The 11,274-nt window shown below is 32.8% G+C and overlaps 1 protein-coding gene across 1 annotated transcript; it reads right to left on the bottom strand.

Moving 5' to 3' along the window:
• Positions 1–452: 452 nt before the first annotated feature.
• On the bottom strand, positions 453–9,616 carry LOC104610107 (serine carboxypeptidase-like 34). Its single transcript, XM_010276579.2, has 10 exons — positions 9,317–9,616; positions 7,025–7,132; positions 6,613–6,708; positions 6,432–6,524; positions 6,240–6,328; positions 2,716–3,003; positions 2,484–2,620; positions 1,258–1,350; positions 1,022–1,127; positions 453–765 (listed from the first exon to the last, which is right to left on the bottom strand). The coding sequence occupies exons 1-10, from the start codon at positions 9,594–9,596 to the stop codon at positions 616–618; spliced, it is 1,440 nt and encodes a 479-aa protein (XP_010274881.1). The 5' UTR covers positions 9,597–9,616; the 3' UTR covers positions 453–615.
• Between the last annotated feature and the right edge of the window lie 1,658 nt (positions 9,617–11,274).

The raw sequence follows: 11,274 nt of genomic DNA on the forward strand, positions 1-11,274 counted from the left end.
ATATACAGTAGGAATGTTATTCAATTAACTAAACCATAACACTAATTTAAGAAATTTACTTAAAATTTCTACTTCTATTTTGCATAAAAAGGCCTATGAATCACACGGATCCCGACTAATTTCGAAGAGAATACAAAAAAGATGGATAGGTGGGTTGGGATCCTCTTAATATTATCTTTCTGGTTCCTGCAATGCATAAAGAACATAAATCCACCATTTCTGACTTTTTCCCGCAACGCATAGGGGTAATTACTTGCTGCACTGTTACGGCATAAGGGTCATTGTTTGGGTTCAAGTATTGAACAGCCGATCTGAAGCAACATGTCAAATGAAACTTGTCTACACTACAGGAAGATCATGTAAAGGATAAATCTATGATGTCGGAAATGCAGGATAAAAGATTGACCAATCAAAACTCTCGTCAATTTCGATGAATGCCCACCTGATTACCACCATTATGACAGTTGATTAATTATAAGATTTTTCCGGTTTCACAGTCGAACCTTGACAACATTTTCTTTAAACTTGTCATCATTTTTTTTTATCTGTCTCTGAATTTCATCTAAAAAATGAAAGATTAACTTTAAAAAGAACAAAAGTTCTAGACATGCTAAACTAATATGGGGCAGATGGCAATTTCTTATTAGTCAAGAAGTGCTTAATCAACTGCAGAGATCTTTTCGGCACAAATGTTGGAACTTGATGACCAGCACCTCTCAAAGTAACAAATGTCAGCCCATCGTAGATGATTGTCCATCCACCAACCTAAGTACCAAGTTGAAAAGTCAAAATTAAATTAAAAAGTTTCAAATGTACCCATATTAGTGCACAACATGAGTAGTAGGAAAAAAAAAGAAAAAAATCAATGTAAAATTGAAGGTTCGGTGACATATTAAAGAAAGAGTAAAATAGGAAAGATAGAACAATTCCCATAATCAGTTTGGACCATTCCTGATGATGAAAATGAATAAGAAAGAAATGGAAATATAAACAAAAACGAAAAATGATTATACAATATTACCTGATTGTTGTTGTACCAGGGAGCCCATTCTTCAGTAGTGTTCAATCCAAGCTTTCTCAATGTGTACCTTGTTGATGTTACCGGGATTCTACCGTCGGTATCTCCACTGCAAATTTATTTTAAATTAAATTGCAATGTACATGCATTTTAAAGAAAGAGATTAATTAAAATTTCAATTTAATGTGATAAATTTATTTCAAGTCCGTGAATTCCAAAGTATTTGAAAGAAAAATTACCTATACACCCAAATGCGTAAACCTCCTGCTATGAGTTTCTTAATAATGGGAAGGATGGAGGCCGGTGCATCGCTCCAAAAGGTGATTACATCACTGTTTACAAAAGAAACAAAATTGTAAGTTCAGACTAAATATGACCAGAAAGCTCATCATGGTTTTAATGGTTTAACTGACAGCTAGATCACTGGTCGCCCTTTTCCGGTCACTGAAACCTTAGATTATGATATAGGAAAGATAGGATATCTGAAAATTTTTTGATCAGCTGCTATTATAAACATGGTAGCCAATTACAGGTCATTTATCAAAATTCATGAGTGGGTTTTGATTGGTCATAACTCTTTTTTTGGGGATTTTAAACTGTACTCCACCTCAGAATTTAGATTTGAACTGTAGACCTACAACAAATCAAATTTATAAACACCTCAATCTATAACACTCATACCTGGTCATGAATTAGCATCAATTCCGAACTGGCACCTACCCCCCCAATTGTACAATGGAGCTAGGATTTTAGAGGTGGACTGAATGGTAAAAACCCTTTTTTTACTTAATTGATAAAAAATTCTTCTGATACCATATCTTTTCCATATCATATATTTTCCCTTTACTAGGTTTTAGACCTACAAAAAGTTGACTCAACCCGCAAACCCAACCTAACCTGACCTGAAAAAAATAGGGTTAGGGTCTTATATTTAGATAACTGAATTTGAGAATGAGCCGACCCAACCAAACTCAGAAAAAACTGGGTTGGGTTGGGATGGATCATGGGTCAACCTGTCAACCCGATTTTTAGGTCTTATTGGGACTATTTATGTATTGTTAGAATCTTTCTCTCTTTCATCTTTATCATTTAGTCTTTACTCATTATTGTTTACTCTTTGAATTGTTGAATGTTCAAGTTCTTTTATTTTATTTTTGGAATTTTAAGATTAAATCCTTTAATTTTAACATTTTTAAAATTTCTATTATTTTTAGGGATGACCCAAATTGACCCATGGGTCAACCCTAACCCGAACATTTAGGGTTAGGGTCTAACATGTGCTGACCCAACCCAAAATTCAACCCAGCCCGAAATCAACCCGCAAAGTGTTGACCCAACCCATCCAACCCAATTGCCAAGTCTACTAGGTTCTATATGAGCGCCCTTCTAGGGCGACCGAGTTAGGATATGAGATATCAGAGTCAACTCGTTAGGTCAGGACTCAGAAGAAAGATCAAAACTCTACCTGCAGTGAGTCCATGGATAAGGAATGTTGGTAATATTAGCATGAAGAGCTTCTTGCACGTCCCGCCGGTTGAAATAAACCTCAGAGTAGAGCGACACACATGGGTCATAACCGGCTGGTTTCTTATGCCATGGATCCTGAAAGAAAGCAAGAGTTAGGAATGAACTATTTGAGCAATTAATTACTTTATATACAGAGAAATGTTGGATCCAGTAGGCCGTCTGTAACTCACAAATTTAGAGAAAGACTTTGGAGCAATTCCTTCGATCCTGCGACGCTGTTTGTTGGTTGTCTTAGTATTGACACAGGTAGGAGCATACAAGCTGTACATGTCAATAATGTCGTAAACAGCAAAGTATTCGTTCAGGGCATTATTGCATTCGTTGCTCTGATCGGAATTGCTGAAGTTGCAGTAAGTCTTAACGTCCTGGTACACTCGATCAGAGATCACGGCGTGATCCCAAGCATAATCGATCATTCCAGTCTGGTCTGTATCATCATCCAGTAACGCATTGCCAATCTGCATGATAGAGTTTGTTTATGCATGACCATGTTTTTAATCAGTAACCTTATTATTTAGGGCTGAGAACGGGTCAGGCAATCAAGGAGAATATAGTTAGATCCCAATTTAATTTGTTGAAATTCGGATTTGATGACTTTAGTGATATTCGTATTTGAATATCTTAATAAATAAATTTGAAATTATCAGTCACATAATTAGGATACCAGCCGGAAAAAAAAAACTTTAACCAATCAACCGGTATTACCCCAATTACATCACCCTATATTAATTAAAAGGGTTCAACTATGATGCTGGAAAGATATAATATCAAAAAGATTTACAATTAATCAAGCAGAATCATAAAAATAAGAGATTTTTGAACTGCATTCCCCTTCAGAAATCTTTTTTGCAGCCCCCTCCTAGTCTATTAGTAACTCCCCCCTATAAATCACATCCTGTCCGTGAAATTGACATCAATCCACAGGCAGGATTCAGTCCACCCCTAAATGGAATTAGGATTTACTAGGGATGGGCTGAATCATAAAAAACCCCTAAAAATAATAACCAATTGGGTGGGTTTTCATCAAATTCACAGGGGTTGTGATTGGTCGAAAGCTTTCCTGTATCATATCCTTTACTTATGATAGATTTTTCCCCAATTAAAAATTACAGGTGAAGGGGATATTGATTGGTCAAAGCTCTTCTAATATCATACCTTTGCGGCATCCTTTATTTATCCATATGATTTATACAATGAACTAAACTAACTGTTCACTATAAAGCTCAAATGCTTGCCGCAAGTTATAAAAGTTAAATACAAATCCCATATCTCATATACCGTTATTATTTACTTACACACATGGATATATTTTTTACTATAAGTCAATATTATATGTGTTTTAATGATAATTAATAAAGCAGTAGTTTAATACTGTTTGTTAAGTCTTGCGGCTGATCTAATCTGGTAATTTATATCTGCAACTCATGAAAATCAAGACAAGCTCCTAGTTGAAACTCATGCTTTAAAGCCTAGCTCACACGTCATATTTTACTTCAGTAGAGTCTAAGAAGAGAAAGGAATGAACAAGAATTCAAGTAAGATGGCTGGCATAAGTTCCAAATTAAGTGGTAAATTCTAGGAGTCATGTATAAGAAATTCACATTTACTTGGGCTCAATCTAGGAAATTTATCATTTAAAAATGGTTAACCCTAATTAAAAGTGGTTTGAATTGGTTAAAGATTTACCTGGGCCCAATATTATGTGTCGTTTTGATTCGTTAACCGGACATGAGTCTAATCAAGAGGCTTTAACCTTATTTGAAACGAGAAAAAGAGGGAAATAGCTTTTCAAAAATGGATGAAGAAGAAAAAAGTAGTTTTGAACAGAGAGTTAGAAGCTTCCCAAAAAAAGTGAGAAATCTGATAAGTAAAAGAATATATTGGCAAATCCTTGGAAGAACTTTGGTTGAAGAAATCAAGGAAGAATGGAATTTGTACTGGTCAAAACATTTATTAGCAATCGTTTTTCAGACCTAGCTCCCTTGAAAGGAGTTCCTTCTCACTGATCTCTAACTAGTTATATCTCTTCCTATGGATGATTCATCTATGAGGGATTCCTTACCTGAATCTTTTGGTCATTTATTATTTCTTTCTTGATAAATCATTTGAGCTAAATCTATGCTTTTCAAATCATTTGAATTGCAACTTTCTAGAAAGCATCGGCTTAATTTAAGTTTTCCTTGGCCATTTGATTTATGGGCCATTTGGCAAGTTTTTTTGGGAAATCTTCTGGTATTTCTGACAGTCAAAAGATGCATTGAGCTTTTGCATGAAGATCTGAACAATCGAAGTTAGTTTGGCTATCGTGCACCTTTTTTGTGTCTTTCTGCAAGAGAATAAAGCAGAAAGATGCAAAAAACTCAATTTGGAGCTTCCTGACATCAGCCCAAAATGGGTTTTTCACATCTTTTCAGTGCACCAACTTTTGACGGCTAGATCTGTTATGAACCAAACAGAAAAAGACCATGGTGCCGTTTGTCCAACTTATAAACAACCGAAAGACCACGCAGATAGATGCACAAAATGGGGCCTTAGTTTTCTATAAAGCTTGTGCTCATATTGGTATTTGAATGAGAAATACTTGTTTACTTTCAAAAGACTTGTGCTATTAATGGTTATTGCCTTAAGAAAGGTTTTTAAGTCTTGATAGAGCTAGATGAGCTTTGATTTGCTAAACCTTTGGGAATTTTCCCAAAGAATCATTTTGAAAATCAATTAAGAAATCTTTCTTGCGTTTTATTGGTTAAATCTCTGAAAATTTTATTGAGCCTCATTTGATGATTTTACTAAAATTTCTTGTGAACTTTTCTTTAGAATTTAGGTCATGTTTGGTTTGAAGGAAAAGGTAGGAACTTCAAGCCAAACACAACCTTATTGAAATGTATTTCTCTGTTTATTGAGCCCTTGTATTGGCAAATTTGTTATATACATTTGCATCAGGACCTAATCCTCTAAGTTCCTTGAGCTCTTGCTCATACGATGGATTGACACCATATCAATTAGTCAAAGTGTGGCTAACACCATATCAACCAATCGGGGGTACGACTAGCACCGTATCAACCAACTAGGGTGTAATTTTCACCATATCAATAATTAGACGAGTGTGGCTAACACCATATCAACCAATCGGGGGTATGACTAACACTGTATCAACCAATTATTTTAAGGGTTTGATTGGTATTTTTAAACTATATAATTATGATTAGTGGATTAAAATTCCTAAGTTTGGGAAGTGGGTGTAAGCTTGAGATTGGCCAAACCACTATCTATTCTAGTGTCTTATATTATTGTATACTCTCTTTTATTCATACTTTTTGCCGTGTTTTCACTTGAGTATATTAATTGACACACACTTGGCACTTGTATTAAATTCGGAAGGCAATGATTCAGCTTTCAAGGTGAACAAGTTTATTGGAACTCTATTTAATCAATTAAGCATCTTTGGTGTGTTATAAATTTCTGAATTATCCATTAATAAGCTTGCAAAAATGTTATTAAATCAATTTATCACTAGGTTGGATTAAGGACCATATTATTAAATCTTCATTCTAAGAAGTTACAAAAAGCAACCTCTTTGTTAATAAGAATGTGAAAATTTGGTGAGAAAAGTTTGTAAGGGATATCACCCTAGGTGGTGTGAATTAAATATTTTGAAACGCATTGGAATAAATCAATCCATTGGTAGAATGCTTACCATGAAGCCTTTGAGATTTATATAGTTCTCCATTGCAGATTTCTTGTTTGCATCATAAATTACCTCGGCAAGCTGAGGGACATAGTGACCTAAAGTTTGGACAAAAGTTTACCTCTTGTAATGTAGATATATACTTGTATAGAAAGCATTGGATGAGAAGCCCTAAACTCATTTGTATACTTAGATTCATACCTGCATAGCTTTCACCTGCAATGTAGAAGTCATGGGATTTGTACTGTGGGAACCTTTGAAACCAGTTGACAAGAAACATGTACGAATCCTTTGCTGAAACACAAGATACATGGTAATTCATATATAAATATAAAGGAAGAAAGACAGCATAATCAAGTAAGAATAAATGTATGGAAATTACCAGTCACTGTATCCCCAAGTTCATTTATGTCACTACTTCTATTCGAATAAGAAAACCCAACTCCGACAGGCGATTCAAGGAATAACAAATTTGCAGCTGAGACACGAGAAAGTGTTAACAAGAATGAAGATTCGGATCTATCAAAATACATAAATAAAAAAAGAATGAAGATTAGGGATTTAAGAAGTAGCTATGTGGAGAAAAATTCTTGGCCAAACAAATGGGTCAAATGCATCGAATCTCAAGAGATGAGTATTGAGAATAATGAAGAATAAACTAGAGCACATGTTGTTCAATTATTATACAACTCTTTACAAAAGGATTTTGAATATAGAGCACATGGAGTTCAATTATTAATAGTATTAATTAGAAGCGTAGTAGTTAGAGAAGGTTGCATCATATATGTACTTGCCTTTGTTCCAAGTGTATTTGTTGAATCTGAGCTCTGGGGTACCCTTTTGGATCAAGAATGGTCCTAACTCTTCTGCCTCTCCATACCCTAGAGAAGAGCATCCTGGACCTGAAATATTAACACATCAATGAGGACTAATCTGATGTAAACAATTCACTGATAGGTCAAACTTCTGGAAACTATGGAGAGTTGGGATGGCCTTATAAATACATTGGCTCCACTCCACAAGTCTGTGTTTGGTTTGATAAAAGAGAGAGAGAGAGAGATGAAACAGAAAACTGAGGGAAAGTTCTTGAAGGAATTTTGTGAACTTCTTCCTTAAGAACTTTCCTTCAGCTTTCTGTTCCTCTTTTTCTTTCAAAAAACAAACTTAAACTAAGGAAAACAATGGAGGAGAAAAGGTACATGTAACTGGTAATATATACTATATTAATTAAAAGGTTGTATATGGTTTCAAACAATTGAACTTATGATAGTTTTAAAAAGCATACATACAGAAAAACCTTAGAATTGGAGTCCACACAAAAATCACTTGCCTTTGTACATTTCTAGGAATCAATGGTGATGAAAGTTTCTTAGCAATTAAGGTTTGTAATTACATTGTACTAAATCAGGTGGGGAGCAACACTGTTTCACACTGTGCAATATAAACTTGATCATGGGTCATACAACACGTAAGGCTGTTTTTCGTTGCAGTTCAAATATATCTGCACTAGTACAAATGCATCAAATTCTTGTTTAATTTTGGTCTAGATTTTACTTTATTCTGCTTTATGTTTTAATTTACTTCATTTGTATCGCAATCAAACAAAATAAGCTAAAATTTGAAACAAAAATAGGTTAGAATCTACACTCAATTCATTTGCACTGTCAAAGTTTTGCATCAATACAAATTTATTTTCGTTGCAACCAAACACAGCCTAAAAGTGTAAAATACATGTAAAATCCTTGTGATTAATTGTTCTTATTCTCCTCTCCTTGACTCCTTTCTATTTCAGAATTCTTGGCCATATTCAAGTCTCACTTGACCTTGACTGAAGGAATAATTCAACCGTTAAAATTGATTATTATAATAGAAATTAGCTACGTGTTTGGCATGTTCATTGCCAGCCTGTTCCAAGACGTTATCACAGATATTGAATGTGTTGGGCCCACCCGGCCTAAGGATGCAAAAGCATCCAGCTTCCAGCTGAATTATTCTTCCACTATGGTCTGTAGCTCATAGCTTCATTGCACCAAAGAAATAACTGAACAGAAAAATTTTAATTTCAAAAATGAAATACTAATGATCCATCAATCTAGACTGTCCAATCAAATAGATGTTGCACCTGCACTTCAGCAATTTATGTCCATCTCGAACAATGAAGTACTCGATGCATATTGTACTACACAAACATTAAGGGCCCATTTTGATTTGCAGTTGAAATTAAAATTGGAATCGTAATCGAAATTTTTTGGAATTGGAATCGGAATGATTCATTCTCATAATTTATTTAATTTAGACAAAAATGAGAATAGAAATTAAAATTAACAGGAATAAAAATTAAAATCAGCATTTCATTCCCAAAGGTAGGCAGGGAATGAAAGTACTAACTCAGGAAGAGTCATAGTCACATACTCTCCTACCAAAACAATGATATACCCAATGCCTTTTTATCCTACATCAAATATACGTTGAGGAGTAGTAGAAAACTACCCTCCATGGGCCTCATAATTAACCCATTGAAGCAGCCACGTTAGTAGCTTCAATTCTTTCTCCTATTGATAAAACAAAACTGCCTAGAATTAGGTACTTATGATTTAATATGTCCTAATAAAGTAAAACTGTAACTCTGAACAACAACAAGAAGAAGAATATTCAGAAAAGAACTTTGATTAAAATATTAAAACAAGAGAAAAGTATAATACAATAAATTAAAGTTTGTGGTAAGGATATAATATATATCAGCAATACCGAGAACAATAGAGACCACTATATGTGATAAGGAGGAGGATGTATCAAGAAAATAGTTAAAGGGAATCCCATGTGAAAAAAAAAGGAAAAAAGATGAAAGAAAATAAAAAAAATTGGCGAAATACTTATTTTTATATGCATATACGTATATTTAGAAGAAAAAACAATAACAGAAGAACAGCGAGAGAGAGAGAGAGAGAGAGGAAAACAAGTGTATAAACTGTAAAGCCGATTTTATAGATGAAGCATCAAAAGAACTCAGAGAAAGCAGAAATACTACAAACATTTGAATAGTGCAAAACTGGATTATTTTCTCTTACGTAAATAGAACTACTGACCTCCATTGAGCCATAGAAGAAGAGGTTTCTTCTGAGGATGGCTTGTTGCTTCAAAAAACCAGTAGAACAGTGCCTTTCCATGAATCCCATCAACCGGAATATACCCAGCATATTGTCGGAATTTCACAGGAGGCTGGCCGGGAAGTCTGATTACTTTATCTGCTTCTTGTTGTGCTAAGATGTCATGGCTGAGCTTACCCGGTTCTGACCGAGCCAAAGCTGCAGAAACGAAGGTAAGGACGAAAAGAAGGAAGACAAAATAGTGTGACGATAAAGCCATGATGGGTGCCTCCTCTCCACTCTCGCTCTTCCTCGCTTTCTCTCTTTGGGTAGACTTCAGTTAGTTATTTATATAAGGGTTTTGTGACAGATAAGTTACTTATTTAATAAAACTTTTTATCATATTAGAACTTTTTCCTTTTACCGTGAGATTTTCTCCTTCCTTTTCGGAGTCTCCTCACAAAATAATGAAAAGATCTTTTCTGTTAATTAGGGTTGCAACTTGCAATTGAATGAATCGGCTTGAATAGGACATACCTAGATCAAAATTTGATTCGCTGATATTTGAATTCAAATTGAATGCCATCCATCGGATTTAGATCAAACGATTTTGATATATATTAATTGAATACAATTACTCACTTAACTAAAAATAATAAAATTATTATACATTATTAATAAAATAAACTAAAATGATTTTCTTATTAGTTATTATATATACATATTAGTTTTACATCCCCTTCTTCCATTACTCTCTCTCCTTTATGCCTTACCCCTTCCCTACCCTCTCATTCACTCTCTCTAATTTTTCCTTTTCCCCAACCCAACATCCTGTTGAGCCACGTGGCAAGGCTTTATCTATTATTAACTCAAATCGTGTTTTCCATTATTTACGACTGAAATCCTTGTTCATTAATTATTATGTACTAATAATTTTAGTAATTAACAAATAATGTAAGGGTTTTTTTAAGAGTTATTGTTTGTTAATAATTCAGATTAGCTGAAATATTTGTTCAGTAATTACTTTTATTAATAATTATTGATAGTTTATTAATATTTTAAACATTCATAAATTAAATAATAATTTCCTAGTAATTAAAAAACAATTTATTTGATATTTTCAATAATTTTCAAAAAATAATTTCATTAAAAAATCACTAAACTTTCAGCAATTAAACAACAATTTAAAGTTTCAGTAATTTATTCTTAACATTTTCAATAACTATATTTATAATTACCAATTTAATTATTGGTAATGTACATTGGTTTTTGGTCATTGTTAGATTGCGTAAGTATAAATAATTCTTAAATTAGAAAATTACTGAAGCAAAAAATTATTAAATTGGAAAATATTAATAATTACTAATGTTGTTGTAATTGGGAAATTTTAATTACTGATATCATTATATAAGAATATTAATATTACATAACTTTCATAAAATTCTTACCTTAAAATTTCAGTAGTTTTCAGAAAATTATTTTCCATATCTAATTATTAAATTGGAAAATTTAATAATTTCCAAAATTATTGATATTATTATATGAAATATTAATGAAAATTTCAATAATAACAGATATTATTATATGAAAATATTAATAACCTTCCATAATTTTAAGAAAATTATTTCCTAAAAATTTCACTAATTTTCAGAATATTGTTTTCCCTAATTAATTACTGAATATGTTAAACTAGAAAATTATTGAATCAGAAAATTTTTAATAATTCGGATCTAAAATATTTGTTCACTAATTACTCTTTGTTAATAATTATTGAAAGTTTATTGATATTTTAAACTTTCATTCATTTCCAATAATTTCTAACAACAATTATTAGATACTTTCAATAATTTCAAAAAACATATAGTTTCACAAATTTATTCTTTACATTTACAGTAGGTATATTTATAAATTTTCAATTTAATATTTACCAATTTAATTATTGATAATGTACATTAGTT

Source organism: Nelumbo nucifera, chromosome 4 (assembly GCF_055504915.1).
Source record: "Nelumbo nucifera cultivar China Antique chromosome 4, China Antique-T2T, whole genome shotgun sequence".
Taxonomy (NCBI): domain Eukaryota; kingdom Viridiplantae; phylum Streptophyta; class Magnoliopsida; order Proteales; family Nelumbonaceae; genus Nelumbo; species Nelumbo nucifera.